The following is a 16,620-nucleotide window of genomic DNA, read 5'->3' on the forward strand; positions in this document are numbered from 1 at the left end:
TTATTATGAAAAAATAAAGAAACACTTTTTTTTCTAATATGTCCCTTTATTTTTCATGTTATATTTTCATAAAAAACTTTTTTTCAAGTGAGTTTTATCTGAATTATTTTTAAAAAAAATGGACTAACTTGTAGTATTGATTATAAAATATTTTATGTTTTTGAAATTTATTTTTTAGTAAAGTATTTAAAGTTTACCTATATATTTTTTTAAAATCAACATTTATTTATTTTATTTTATCTCTCAATACAAACCCTAAACGTATGATGTTGAGGTCGCCTGCAGGATGATAGAAATGGTGGAATTGAAGAATATTATAGAAAATATATGTGCGGCCCAACCGTGACCACAATTCATTTGATATGATTATTTATTTATTTAGTCAAAAGTGATGTTGTGGTCTCTAAGGTCAATGCACAGATTTACTTTATTCTGCATGATTGATCCGTGGGCCTCTTTTAACTACGTATCACTGCTCTACCTCTGTCTTATTTCGCTGGAACGCTCCATTAACACTAAGCTAAGCATGGCTGCATCTGTGGGCATTATAGATTTAATAGAGCCAGGTGGTGGCGAGGCACCCAGATGGTCAAGGCCTCATGCTTCCATGATGCCACAAGAAATGATAATTGGAAGCCTTGCGGTCCCAGCACCCACCCACCAAAGATTATTTTGAAAATCTTGTAATTTGCAATGTAGAAAGAGTATCATAATAATATCATAGAAAAATACACATTAATTTTATAATATTAGAATTTTTGTTTCTGTTATTTAATTTCTAAAAAAAATTATTTTTTTTAATTTTTTTATTTTAAATTAATATTTTTTTATTTTTTAAAAATTATTTTTTATATTAATTTTTTTATTTTAAATTAATATATTTTTAATATTTTTAAATTATTTTGATGTATTAATATCAAAAATAATTTTTAAAAAATAAAAAAAATATTAATATATATTTTAACACAAAAAATTATTTAAAAAATAATCACAACTATTTTTTAAAATAAAATTAGCGCCGAACATTTAATGATTTGGCTACGTGATGTTATCAAAATCATCACCATAATTAATCCCATAAATTAGATTAAGAAACAAAAAAAGAAAAGATTGATTTCAAGTTTTTCCCTCATTATGAACTAAACGAAACTGCCATGCAGGACTGTGTATAATAATTACTCAAAATGAAGAAAGAACGCAATACAGAACATGATAGTCAATATAATTGACTCTATGACTCTCCAACCTCCAAGACTTTATGATTCTAGACGAATCACAGATGTTTCTTTAGGTGGATTTTCCCTAAGCTGAATCCATATGGTTGGCACGTGGCATTTGTCTGCCTGTCATTGGTGTCAGAGTCAAGAGCTACCGGACTAGCCATACCTAACACCTTCCAACTTCATTTGTATACATATAGAAGAAAAAAACAGAGTTGGAAACAAAAATTACAGATGCTGTTCTGGTTGGCAATGTTTAGAAATTAGGCAGAGCCAGAAATTGATGCACCATTAACTCTGAAGCCATCAACAAACACAGCTAGCAACGTTGTTGAATTGCCTCAGTTTTTTCTTAGGAAAAAAACCTCTAATTTCCATCACTACACACAATAGGATTTGTCCAAAACCAGAAGCAAATGCATACACTGTTCAGATCCATGTAAAGTTCCACTGACTGAGATGGTTGCATAATCAGTGTGAAGAATGGTGGGTGATATGAACTAGAAAATACCCAGCACGCAATGCATTATGACCAAAAATAAAGCCTGCATGACTCACAAATTTGTCCGTGCACGAGATACACTATCCATCTATGTACTAACAAAAACAGGAACACGTGCCCTGTTTTTCTCCCAGAAGAGGATAAGGATTCAGAAACCGTGATTCACAAACATGCCAAAGGAACAAGAGCATGCATCATCCCAGCAACACATACCACTCAATTAATCAAGTGAAATTGTATATGGCTCCAGTTATCCTCACGTTAGAAATGATTTTTCAGCATTCTTTGGATGGGAGGAGGGGTATGCACGAAAAAAGAAGGCATTAAATGTTGAAAATGCAAGTTTGTGACTTTGAGAAGGAACAAAAACACAAAGCTTAGCTCCAATACGATTTCATGACTAATGATGCACGCAAAAAGCAAAGCAGTATTAGAAGAAAAAACAAGAAAGAGGTTAGAGAGTGAAACAAATTCATGACAAATTCACTAAATTCTTTACCAGATAAAACCTATGGTTCAAGATATGTTAACTTCAATCCATTCAAGGCAAATGGCACGCAGCGAAAATCTCCAACTCCTAGACGTAGTAATCAATAGATGAAAATATAAATGATTTTTATCATCTCTTCTCCGTTTCTCAATCACTCAACTGAAAAGACACCTTAGAATGGAAACAAAGCTCGATTTGGATGAGCAAACAGGCACCAGGCAGCGGATTGGGCCAGCACCACCAAGGCCATCAGAATGAGCGTACAGAATTTGTATTGACAGAAGCAATGCAATGCGCTATTATTGGAACAATATCTATTATGGCATGCATGCATGCATTTTAGCAATATGCAATTGACAGACAAATAAAGAATATGACATACAACATTATCAGTGAATGTATGCCCCCATTATTATCCTCGCACCAATTTTAAATGCTTGAAACTAACTTCACACTTACTATTATTGCAGAACTTGAGAAATCAGGGAGATGTATCACAAAGAAGCTCAACTAGGTTGTGCCCCGTCCACCATCTACAGGGAAATCAAAAGGTTACCACAAACCAATACCAGGCACAACTATAACCTTTTCCAGTAAAATCATTTCAAACCAAAACTCCTACCCATTAATCACCTTATATTTTGTACACACTTTCCTTACTGAACCGAGAACCTGTATTCTCAGTTTTAAGTCCTTGCTTCTATATAACTGAGCAACTCCAGCACAGTGGGGTTCTTAATTTTTACAAATTCCTAATCCCAGTTTCAACATGAATTTTCTGCAATGATGAACTGATCTACACAGTGGAACTAGTAGGATTCATTTACTCCACATAAAGCTCTAGTTATTATTCGTGATTTAAATACAGCCCCATATAAACGAGAAACAGCTCTCCTGCTCATACATGGCACCCTTCAGATGAGTTATGTTAAGGAATCAACTGAACCATTAACTATCAACTATATTTTTTTCAATTAAAATGGCTATTGCTATTATTGACATCTTAGTATGAAGAGAGTTCCCTAATATCTTCACCAATCATATTTGCAACTAATATATAGACTCTCCAACCTGCATACTGTAAATTATCCAAGCAAATGCTGTATAAACAGGAGCAGAGGGCATATCCCTACCCAATATTGGACTGCACACAAGATACAATCAAGAAATTTAAATGATTCACTTCCATTTTTTTATTTTCTTCTTCATAATGAAATCATGAACCTTGTATTTGCAACACTCCGTACCACAATCGGCAGGAATGAGCAGACGAGAGCAACTTCATTCACATTTACAACATAAGTTAACAGAACATACAAGTCACCACTAAATTGCCAAGACCAGCAGAAATAAGAATGTCATTCTCTTCAATTAATCTACTTTTTTCTCGGCAGAAGAAAAGAACATACAACATGTGTTTTAGCATCTAATTTCCTAATGACACAGCAGAACATCAAAGAAAATTAAAAGCCCCAAAAAACAAAATATAGCATGCAAAAACTTATTGAAGCAAACGGAAAGAGTAAGGCATACCCTTTTCCTTTCTCTTTTTTTCTCTATTCAGAATCCGAAGGTAAATGTGAAGAAAGGATAGGAAAAGGATCGATAGGTAATTGTGTAGAATCGGTAGGAAAAGGATCAGTAGGTAATTGTGTGGAATCGGTAGGAAAAGGATCAACGGGTAATTGTGAAGAATCAGTAGGAAAAGGATCGATGGTGAATTGTGGAGATCCCGATGGCACAGGAGCAGTAGTAGTAACATTAGCAGCAGCAGCAGCCGCCTCGGATTCCTCCTGCGTCAACCTCTGCAATCCAGGTTTCAATTCCTTGTTACAAAACTCCTCGTACTCTCCTCTATCCCCTCCTTTCTTTTTAACCTCCACCACAACCAATTTCGGTGTCAACTCAAATATCTCAGCTGCAATTGTTAATGGGCCTTTCACACCTTCTCTAGACCCTTCCAAACTCACTCTACAATCCTTTTTCCTCACTGAAAAGCTAACAACTTTAGCAATCTCCTCCAGTTTAGATATAATCTTCGACACAGGGGCCCCCGAAACAAACCTTGCTCCCTCTCCACCTTCCTCAAACAACCCAGATAAATCAAATCCAGGCGAAAACGATATTATATCAAAAGCATTCAAACTCGCAGGTCTAGGCAAAAATGTAACCCTTCTTCTAGTTTCGAATTCCGATTCCGATTCAGATAATGATTGATCAGAAGATGAACCCACATCTTCCACGTCTTCAACACTACAAACTTTATCATCTTCGATATAAAATTTAATATTCTTAAACCCCTTTTTGAACCACCTGTTCTCCATAATCTCAGGGATTGTAATTCTTGTAACAGGGTTAGTATCAAGAAGTTTATGAAGAAGCCTGACTAGCTCAGAAGAGAACCATCTAGGACATCTAAACTCCCCCTTGTAAATCTTTTTATACATAACCATGACATTTTGATCATGAAATGGTAAATAACCAGCCATTAAAACAAACAGAACAATCCCACAAGACCAGATATCAACCTTCGCAGCATCATACCCTTTTCTTGCAAGAACTTCAGGAGCAACATAAGCCGGTGTCCCGCAAAAAGTATGGAACAAACCATCTTGTCTAATCTGATCAGACACTGCGCTCAATCCAAAATCGGAGACTTTCAAGTTACCATTCTCATCAAGCAACAAGTTCTCCGGCTTCAAATCGCGATGAAAAACACCTCTGGCATGACAAAAGGAAACGGCTGAAATCAATTGCTGGAAATATTTCCTGGCAACCTCTTCTTTTAACCTGCCTTTAGCAACCTTATTGAACAACTCACCACCACGAACATATTCCATGACAAAGTAAATCTTGGCTTTCGTGGCCATGACTTCAAAAAGCTGGACAATATAGGGGTGGCGAACAAGGCGAAGAATGGAGATTTCACGTTTGATATGAGCAATTAGACCACCCTTGAGGACTTTTTCTTTGTCAATGACTTTGATGGCAACACTTTCGTTGGTTTTAATGTTTCCAGCATGGTATACCTTAGCAAAAGTACCGTGTCCAAGAAGTTTGCCGATCTCGTACCGACCCAGAAGTGGGCTTTGGCTTTGGCTATTATTGCTCTTGTTTCCTAATTTTTTGTTGGTTGCCATAGAAATTGATGAGATGAGATGAGATGGATGGATGGATGAATGAATTTAGGTTTGCTCTCTCTCTCTCTCTCTCTCTCGCTCTGAAAGGAAGAAAGACAGCAAGAAGTAACCTAGAACAGAGGAGGATGCATTTGCATTATGGTCACCCTCTCTCACTCTAATAATAAAGAATAACAATAACAGAATAAATTCCTTTTTTTCTTTCTTTTTAGTTTTTTATCATATTATTATTTCTTCTTGAATTGATCCAAATATATGTTGTGCTGAATTGCATAAATGTTATTCCTATTATTTGATGTTTTCCCCGTTATCTTTGCCTTGGAATCGATGAGTTATATCCCCATTTTTTTTATTTTTTTTTATGACGTTATTTCTTTTCAATATATTAACGTGCGTTTACCATTCCTTCAAAAAAAAGACACGTGCACTTTATTCCTCTCGAGTATCCCAATAACAATGGATTTGATTAGAAAGTTGGAAATAAAAAATGGATTTGATTAATTAAACGACTCTTCGATGAGATGAGAGAGAGATTTCTCGTATTTTAAACAGAGTTTTTTAAAATCTTAAATTTTTTTAATTTAAATTATTTTTTTACATCATTTTAATATAATAATATTAAAAATTAATTTTAAAAATATTATTTTAATATATTTATAAATAAAATATTTTAAAAAATAACCGTTATTATTATCCTCTCGAACACATTCAAAGGGAAAGATTTTCTTTTATAAAAAGATTCAAATACGCAAAAACAGCTGGTTTCAAACCTTAATTTTATGTGTGGTTAGCACGTGCTGTTGCTTGCGAGTTTTCGTGGACCACACGTAGCTAATTCTTTTCTCATTTTCCCTCCCACGCCACCATACATCTAACACATTTCTGTTTACCGTTTGATGGTTTGATCAACGGTTTGAAGGGCTGGATACGTGGCAAGGAGTGGACTTTATGGTGCTGTGGCTCTCATGGGGATAATAGTCGCTTACGTCATGGGGATCCCATGAGGCGGAAGTACGTGGTGCTGATGATAAGGGAGGTTGTAAGTCAACTTGATGGTCGGTGATCGTCTCACATACACGTATCCGAAAATTTTAAAAAATGTTGACCAGTCTTTTTCTATTTTATTAATATGAATAACTTAACAACTTATGTGCTTCTTGAGTAATTTCATAAGTTTTAAAATTAATAATTATATAAATTTTTAATAATTATTATATTAACAATCATAAGATTCAAATATAAAACTACAAAAAACAAAATTTTTTAATAAAAAACTTTTATCACTTTCAATCTTTTTAGTAGTATAAAAGTGCATGGAAACAGTTAAATAGTCTCCTAGGTAAAAATAAAATCTGAAAGAAATATGCTGACATGCAAATAAATTATTTACTTTTTTACTTACTATTTTATGAGATTATTATATTTTGGTTTTATGGTTGCTCATTGACTTTTTCATAATTATTAGATGATTTGTAGCTCAACTGCATCTTAAAAAACAATAGCTTTAAATTATTATTTTTATTTATTTTTAAATATTTTAATGTGATATATATATATATATATATTTAAAAAAACCCTTTAAAAAGCACATCAATTATACTCTCAAATATACACTTAATTTTATCTTGCCATCTATCACCATAGTTGATGTAGATAATTTATAATTCATTTATTATTTGTATTTTTAAATCAAATTTCAATTTATAATTTGGTGTTGATGATCATTAGAGTTAACACGTAAATTGATAAGAAACTCTTATTTCTCTGGAAGTTAGCCAAAGTCAAAATAGTTGAAGAAAATTCTCATACAATATTTTCAAATTTTGGAAGATAGTATTACATCCTCTTGTTTCAAGTCTAGTTCAACATGCGTGTCACACTTCATGAGATATGGATAAGAAGATATATATATATTGAAATAATAATTTTGTGACACCTAAGATATGATAGATGTATACAATATTTTTTAAAATATTTTACATGTTAAACGAAAATGAATAAAAACACACTTAAAAACCATAATAATATGTAATCAATTGAATGTAAGAATGGAGAGGATAAGCATCGTATAAACTATATTTACTTACAATTGAATGAATCCGGATACCTAAGACGTTATATTGTTTTGATAATTATTGTGATGATTATGAACGAGCACGCGGTGATCATTTTATTTCTTCTCTTTTGAAGTTCATTATCCATTTCTATCTCTTTTGTTATTTACTAATTGATTTGCTGGCGTGACGAACCATGTTTTTTAAAATATAAAAAAGAAATAATAAAAAATGGAAATATTTTTTTGCAATATTATAAATCCAAGCAAAAACAATAAATCTTTAAATCTTTTATCTTAAATCTTTGACTGTCGTGAGTTTTCGATAAAATATATAAAAGATACTCGGTGACTGTATTTATTTTAATTATTATTAATATTATTATTGTTATTATTATTATTATAATAATTACTATCATCACTATAATTATTAATATCATAATCACTAAAATTATTATAATAAAATTAATTATTGATATCATAACCACATCATAATAAACTACTACTATTATTTTAGTAGTAATATTATTTTTATTGTTGTTTTTGCTGCTACTACCACCACCACTATTAATATTTTCACTAATATTATCACCATTATTATTGTTATGATTATTGTTATTGTTGCTATTGTTACCATTAATCTTGTTATTTTAATTATTATTATCACAATTATTATTGTAATTATTATCATTACTATAATTATTGATATCATAATCATTAAAACTATCATCGTAACTTTCATCACCATCATCACTATCACCATTATTATTATTACTATTACCATCATCACTATCACTATTATTATTACTATTAATATTATTATTACTATTATAAATATTATTATTACAATTATCACCATTAGTACCACTATCATTATTACTAACATTATCATCATTATTAGTAGTATTTAAACGTATAATAAAGTGCAATAAATAAATAAAAGACACTTCTAAAATTGGAGATAAGGGTTCCTAAGGTAAGATCTTGATGTTTTTATACTTGATTTAATGATTTTAAGATTTGAATGGTTTAAAATGTTTAATTAATATTTTAAGATGTTAGTGTGGCTTAAATCATTTGATAGAAGGATTGGGTTATAAGTTTTTTAGTAACAAGTTGAATTGTTTTAAATATTTGCAGTTTTGGGAGACTGTTAAATCAAAATTTTAAAATTTTAATCAATCGATCAACCTATTTGTCTGAACCAGTCCACCTATTGTGATTACGGTTGATCATTTAACTGAGCAGTAAAGGTTGATCAATTCTTTTAAGATCAATCAGTTTAGAACATGTTCAAGATCGATTGGGTGGACTTGTTTTACTTTTATAATTACATTTTGGTCTTTAATTTTAGAGTTGTAATCTTTATTTTATTTGTTTCAAGTTGTTTTTTAGTACTTTTTGTATTCATTATAAATTCTATTGATATTTCTCTTAGCAATTCTCAGTAATCACTAGTTTTATGCCTATTTGTATTTTGTTTTTATTCTCTTAGTGAGTGGAATAATTTTTAACATACATCTAATATAAATAAATTTGTGTATGTTAATTATATGATGAGTACAACCTGTTATTTATTAAAAAAAATTATATGTTACTTTATTTTTTGAGTAATCATCTATTTTTGATTTTTCACTCGTATTTTGTTGGATTAAATTATATTCGATATGACATTCATTTGCTTTTATAATTATGTGAATATATATTATGTATTGATATTGAAAACTCAAAACTAACAGAGAGTGGTTAATCTATATACATATAGCAGTTTGTATATCTAGTTGATGAAAAAAACATCAACCTGTAGCAACTAATCCTTCTATAATGATTAGAACTGCAAACCTTGTCTGTTATTAAAATCATATGATTTCGTCTATTATTTCTTATATGACATACATTTCACTACTACATACTAATATGCTTAATATGTATATATACATCTATTTTAATTCTTATACTTCTATTATATCACAATTTATTCACGATAACTTATAAATATTTATAATGTATATTAAATATTATTCATCCATGTAGTAGATTAAACTCACCTTTTTTTATATATTTTTTTTAGGTTCTTTGCTTCTGTTAACAAGTTAATTTTATTGAGAATTTTTGCTTTTGTGTTTTTTATTGGTATGTCTTGCTTGTTTTTGTAAAGCTTTTCTCTTGTTCTTGATTTGATATCTTAGAATGCTTTATATTATTACACTATTTTAGTTAAAGTTTGGATTTTTATATTGTAATAAGTATTTTGAATTATTATTGATTTTGAAGAATATTTTGAAAGTTTAGGAAATGCTATGAAATTTTATATAAATTATTTTATAAAAAGTATGTTAAGGGCTTAACGTAGATAGAATGTTTGTATAATACTTCTCTTGAGTTGTCGGTCATGGACCCTGAATTTGTTAATTAAATTAGATCAAAGAAAAATAAATTGTGATATGTTTAGTTTATTTATTTGTTCTAATTAATCTTTGTTGATAATGCAACACTTGTTAAGTCGAGCATCCTACGCATATATTTCATTGATCTAACTTAGTTAATTTCAAAAAGAGAGTAAATGATACGGGTTAAGTAGCTCATTGTGTCTAAGTCGTAAAAAAGAAATATCATGCGTGTAAGCCTACTAAGGTGCTGTTTGGTAATGCGGCTACACCGAAGATTATAGCTAGTAGTGGTTTTTTTTTTATGTTTGGCTATGTTTTAAATCTATTTTTATTTTGGTGGGACCCATCAATTCTTGTGGCCAGACTTGTGATTTAAAGAAAGTTGAAAAAGGTAGTTGCCAAGCAATAACATTGCTTGTTTTCCTCTTTTTTGCCGTGGAGAATCTCCACTGTTCACTTGAATAATTTTAGCCGATCTAGATAAGATCCGGTTCAAAGTTAAATATATTGAACCAGATTTGATCTAATAAAATAAAAAAAATAAATTTTATTTTTTATTTTTTAATTATTTTTTATGAAGGAGAGAGAGAGAGGTATTTATTGAAATTAAATTTTTTTTTTATCTTGTTGCATGTTTAAGAAACTAAAAAAACTATAATTATTGTTGGAAATATTTCATATGTGATGGAATTATAAATAATTTAAAAAAATAATAAAAATTATTTTATATAAAATATTATTTATTTTATAATATAATAACAGTAGTTACATCTATAATATTTAAAAATTATCACTATATATATATATATTAAAATTATTTTATAATTTCAATTTAAAAAGTATTCTTAAAACTATTTTTTATTTAATCTTAATTTTAACCACATTTTTAATAAAAAAATATAATTTTTTAAATTAATTACAATTAAAAATATTTTTATATAATATATATTTTTTAAAATTATAAATATAATAACTACCATAATATTAAACATAACCTCACTATGAACTCACGTGACTTGTTTGTTTAAATATCTTTTTACTGAACCGAGGACGACATTACTTTTTCAAGAAAAAACAAAAGAGGACAACGAGTCGACTGTTGCGCCATCTATTTTTTTAGAATTCGAGTGTCGGAGCGGAGTTCAAAAATTCAATTGGTGGTTTTCTTATTCTAAAATTTTATTTTCAACGTATTTTAGTCTAAAAACATCTTTAAGCTCTTAAAGAATCTATTTCTATTAACTGTAAATATTTTTTTTCTCAAAACTAATATACTTTTCCTCGGCAAAATATAAAGAACGACGAGCACCTCAATTTAACTTTTTTCATCGAATAAAAATTATTGATATCAAGAATAAATTTTTTTATTTTTGAAAATGGAGAACCAACTTTCATAAACTCTATCTCTCCCTCTTAAAACACAAGGACTAAAACGTGATCAGAATGAGCTTTTGGATTAAAACATAAAATTTTCAAATTGAAAGGACCAAAATTGAACTTGTCCAAAATCCAAAGACAAAAAAAGATGGACGAAACACACTGACAAAACAATGTGTGGGAAAAGAAAATCCAATTTTTTGCCCTCAAATTGAATTTAAGTCCCTCTAATTTCAATTTTTTTGCAAACAATTAAATTGATTTTTTTCAGCAAAATATTATAAGAAAAAACAAGACCATCTTAGGAGCACAATAAATTGAATAATTATTATTTCTTCGAGCATCGGCCTTCCATGAAATTTCCAATCCCAGTACTTTACTTTCGCCTGCTTCTCCCTCTTTATCAATATTAAAATAAAACCAAATAAGTGGCTTTTTAATTCTCGAGGTGCCTTTATATAAAAATAACAATACTTTTTTTGAAAGATACATTAAACGTAAGGGCCTTTTATTTTCAGCTGGGGGGCGGTCGCCCCCACCAGCCCTCCGGCTCAGCCACCGTGACATGACTGTAGAAATGGAAAATGCATAGGCAATGATAATGCTACGGCTAATCAAATAAAGCAAAAGTACATGATTCCGCCCCCCTTTTATTAGATTTTTATCATGGGAATGCTCCGACAAATAAAAAGAAAGTGGCGTAATTAATGGAATAACCTGGAAAAGATCAATTCATTTACAATCATCAATCAAAAGATTTTATTTTAGAAAAGTAAACCCACCATTACATTATTTTAATGAATAATGAATACTATCACATTGAATAATGTTCTTCTCCATCCCAATTAGCTTTTATTAATAAATGTTAGTTACAAGACTTTATTAAATCCTTAAATTCACCATTTTAACTATAGATTTGGTTGAGTTTAACATTTTTTTTTTTAAAAACTATTTTTGATGAACAATATGATAACAAATATAAATATATGCAAAAACTGATTAAATATTTTTTTTAAAATTAATAGATCATTTGCTAATGTTATAAAAAGAATATTAAGATTTTATTAAAAAAAGTGAAAATCAAATGATATTAAATAAAATAATATTCAAAATAACTTTTAATTTATTTTAATGAATCATAACTTAAAAAAATAAAAACAAAAAAAATCAAGCACCTAGACTCGATAGGCTAATGACCCATTAAATAATAAATAAAAAAACTAAGCATGTCCTCCTTTTTTTTCAAAAAATAAAAAATAAATAAAAAGTGTAGTTGACACATTGAAAGTTTTTTGAACCTTAGAAATAATAAGAGTAAGTAAAAATATTAAAAAATTAATTAAAAAAAATAATTAGAAAAACAAAAAAATCAATTAAAATTTTTAAAAAACCAAACCGAACTAAACTCAAACTAAAAAAAACTAAAATGAACTGGATCAATTTGAATTTTTTAAATGTTAATTTAATTTTTTTAATAAAAATAAAACCAAATTTAAAATAATTAATTCTAAAAATAATTTTAAACAAAAAGCACATGATAAAACATAGACAGGGGTACAGAAATGGACACCAGGCCAGGCCCAGACATGACCACCCTATAAAAACTTTTTTTTTTATATTAACGGTGTCCACAAAATTTGTGCGGGCCTAAAATAATGTGACCCAATGGCTTCTAATTGAGAGCATGATCCTCTGGGACCCTAAGGCCAAATCATGATTTTGGGCAATTATACAGAACCATGTTTTAGGATCTCTTCTTCGAGTCATCAAACCAAGCAGCAACAGCAGGTACACATTCTCAAGCATCTTTCTTCGCTTTCCCTTTTATTTCTCCAAGTTCACTGCTTTGTACCCCAGTTTTCTGGCTTGATCGTCATTTTAGATTTAATCTAATTCAGATTTTCAACATGTTCGAGAAAATGCCTCAACCAAACTTTACCCCATTTTCTGTTTATTTTTAGCACTTGAGAGAAGTTTTTGTACTCTTTGTATCCTTGGAGGATCACTAATATCGAATGTTGCTTAACCTTTGTGCAATTTGTTTGTGGTGTGTATTTTTGAAGGGGAATTCGATTGAAGTAAGAAACAAATATGGCAGAACTAAACATGGGTATTCTTATAGATATTGTGGACGAGGAATGGTTGAGAGACACTTTGCCAGATGATGGTATCATCATTTTCATTCATTTAGTAATTACCCAATGCGGCTTTCTTCTTCTTCTTCTTTTATTGTGACTTAACTGCCTAGTTTTTGGGATTATTCTTGCCTTAAATGAATGCAGATCTTGCATTACCACCGGTGATGGTTGTCAGGACTGATGATACTGAAGATTCAAGTATGCCTCGCAAACTTTGGAGAAAAAAAATCTCTTTTTTTCTTATTAAATTGGATGCCCATCTTTATAATTGATGTTTTCTGCAATGCTCACTGGAGAGGAATTTATTATATTACAGCTTTTCTTTAAATGTGTCTCTGTTTTTTTTTCCTTTCCGAGTAATTTTTATAGTCTTTGTAAATTGCCAATCAAACCATTTGTCTTCACTGCACTTATCAATTGTAACCATGGAGTATACTGCATTGATCAATTTTGTTGGTCCGCTCAACACGGACCGAGTTTCTGGAACAGTTTTTCCATTTCCATGTGTTTGCTTGTTTATTAAGTGAAGGAGACTTGGCTGGAAATGATGAAAGCTTTTTGGTTGGGTAGTTCTAGTTGATCTATCTCTCTTTAGTAACATGGTTGATCTAAGCGTACTAGTGCTTCTCTCAGTCATTTTTTTTAGTCATGTTGTGTTTCAGCTGCAAGTCCATATCTAAGAGTATTTGGGTTTGCCTTTTTTTTTTTTCAGATCAGGAGACTCAACACGTGGACACAGATGCTTGGCATGATTTGGCCTTAGGCAATCAGTAAAGTTTTCTGGTGCCAGATCTTCTGTTTATTTGTTGTGGAATCCGTTGAGATGGTCGAACCTTTGTTTTCTCAATGATCTGAAATCTAGACTTAGTCCTGTTTGTGTGAAAGGTTTCAGAAAAACAAATATTCTTTATGTAGTTGAGTTGTAGGGGCCTTCATTGGGTGTATTGTGTAAAATGGTTCCACAGCTGCTCATCCCCCTTCAAAGTATGTTGAGGCTTTGCCCCATTTTGCGACGGTGGTGACATGTTTATATGTTAATAATGGCATCAATGAAAAGTCCTGTGTGTAAATTGAGTTTCATTCTTCTTGAAATCATGTAACATCTGATACCTTAGAGAATCAGTTTATGTAACTACAGATTAATGATCAGTTTATGAAATCTACGGAAGGAAGCTATGCTAATGAGCTCATAGTGGGAGAGTTGCTTTCTCTGATGCTTCCATTTCCATTGAGTCTCTGCCCCCGCACACACATTCCTGAAACATGTTTTTGCATGTGATTCTGTGTTTTGTTCTCATGAACACTCCTGGTTAGATTGAGATTACAGATCAATAAATGCACTAGTATAACTCGATAATCTAAAATGAACATAGATAGAATCTATCTACCAGGTGATATCAGTGGAATCGGATGCAGCTACAGTTGTGACAGCCATCAAGGATCATATCCCGGTTCCTGGTGGGGAGATTCCTCCTATTATAGCAGAAATAAAACATCGGTTATCAAGCATGCCTACTGTCTCTGTCAACCTTATTACCAGGAGGGCTAACCAGACTGCAGATTGGGTTGCAAAAGCCATTAAGAACGGCCTTCTTCTTCCTGATTGGCTCTCATGCAATCCCAGTAGGTTTTATAGCACCCTTGTATCTGATGTTTCTACCTAATGAATCGAAGCTGTAGATAAAAAAAGATAAAAAATTCTGTTAGTTAATAGCAATCAGATTTCCCTTGTCAACATCAATCCCTAATTACACTCTTATGTTTCCTTACATTCATTATTCTTTTGCAACTTCAACAACACTCACCACAAGATTTTGTATGTATAGGCACAAGTTACTGACTCAGCATGATCTCCTGTCAATTAATTACTTAATTACATGACAAAATGCGTAATCGTATGTATGATAAGAACGTGTCTTTCAATCTTGAAGAAACTTTTAGGTGAGGTGATGGAGAATAAAATTATTTACAGTCTCAAATCTTTGTTGTCATCCCTTTGGAATTTCGGTTTGGATTCATGTGGATTAGGTGATGCCATCCACTTAGCTTGAGCCTCGAAGCAATTCAAAAATATTTTACTCACAAAAAAAGGAAGAAGAAAGAAACGAACCACAAGTAACGTGAAGGAGCAGGTGAAATACCTGCCCACCACCAAAGAACTGCGGAGCAAGTTCTCCAAATCCATCGGTATACTTTATTTGCATAGATTTCCTTTTACTGTATTGAGAATCTGTACATTTTGGTTAGTAAAATACCATTTCCCTATGCATAACTGGGTGCCCCCAACCCTAATCCCACGAGGGAAGTTTTCTTTCGAACTTGTCTCTAATTGTTGGAATCATATGGCATCAGGGGGTTGATTAGGAAGATTCAGATCCCGTTTATCATTACAGTTCAACCATGATTTTGAATCGCTTGAGCTTCAATTTAGTTTTTTTAGTGTTTTTTACTATTTTGATGTACTGATTTAAAAATAAAAAGAAAAATACTTAAAAAAGGACCTCTACAGGCCCTCTTAAAAAGTCATTAATAAGGCATGAAAGTGTATGGAAGCAGCGTTACCTTGTTGAACTAGAAGGGTGAGTTGAAGTTTAGTCAAGCTTTGCGAACATAGAGATGACACTCGCGTCAAATTGTTCCTGAATCATCCAAGAAAGAATGTCTCCTGCCCCATGTTTGTTCACATGGCTTGCTTCGTCAAAAAAGTGCACAAAAGATTGAATTGTAGGGGGGGTGGGGCAGCCCTGATCATCAATAAAATAATCAATTGCCTCATGATTTTGATTCTTAGAGTCCCACTGATTCGAGGTGGGTTTATTATATACCTCTTCCGTTAATCAAAACTGGGAAATTGTGTTAGGTGCATGGTGTGGACATTTCTGTGGAAAGAGCCGTAGCTTTTTGCCACCATCATTACTTTGGGGACTTACAGGAGTTGATCTCTGATTTTTACTCGAGGATTTTTCGTGAGTTTATAATAAAATATCTTTTCCAAATTTTGATTTCAAATTATTCAACTCCTAACAGTTTCTTGGAAAAACATGCGGCAATTATTGATACATGCTTTGATAGAAAATAATATAAAAGTAAGTTGAATATTTGAAGAAGATGAAATTAAGAAGCTTTGCATAACATGCATGCATGGTGATCATGGAAGAAAGAATCAGCTAAAAACAGGAGGTTACGAAACAAGCATTATAAGACAGAGAACACATGATCAAATCCAGGGCATGAATTATTATTCACAAAAGATGCCATGCCATAAGCTTCTCTCCTTTTGATGGAGGTGAAACCTGCAATATCGCGGCCC

The 16,620-nt window shown here is 31.2% G+C and overlaps 1 protein-coding gene and 1 long non-coding RNA gene across 2 annotated transcripts; both read right to left on the reverse strand.

Annotated features, from left to right (window-relative positions):
* Positions 1–2,778: 2,778 nt before the first annotated feature.
* LOC105107505 (CBL-interacting serine/threonine-protein kinase 12-like) lies at positions 2,779–5,566 on the reverse strand. Its single transcript, XM_011001449.1, has one exon. The coding sequence runs from the start codon at positions 5,350–5,352 to the stop codon at positions 3,769–3,771; it is 1,584 nt and encodes a 527-aa protein (XP_010999751.1). The 5' UTR covers positions 5,353–5,566; the 3' UTR covers positions 2,779–3,768.
* Positions 5,567–14,139: 8,573 nt separating this feature from the next.
* On the reverse strand, positions 14,140–15,149 carry LOC105107506 (uncharacterized). The gene is made up of 2 exons (XR_838898.1): positions 14,699–15,149; positions 14,140–14,616 (listed from the first exon to the last, which is right to left on the reverse strand). It is a non-coding gene; the product is annotated as an uncharacterized LOC105107506 (long non-coding RNA).
* Between the last annotated feature and the right edge of the window lie 1,471 nt (positions 15,150–16,620).

The sequence above is a fragment of the Populus euphratica genome, unplaced genomic scaffold (genome assembly GCF_000495115.2).
Source record: "Populus euphratica unplaced genomic scaffold, PopEup_1.0 scaffold162.1, whole genome shotgun sequence".
Taxonomy (NCBI): Eukaryota; Viridiplantae; Streptophyta; class Magnoliopsida; order Malpighiales; family Salicaceae; genus Populus; species Populus euphratica.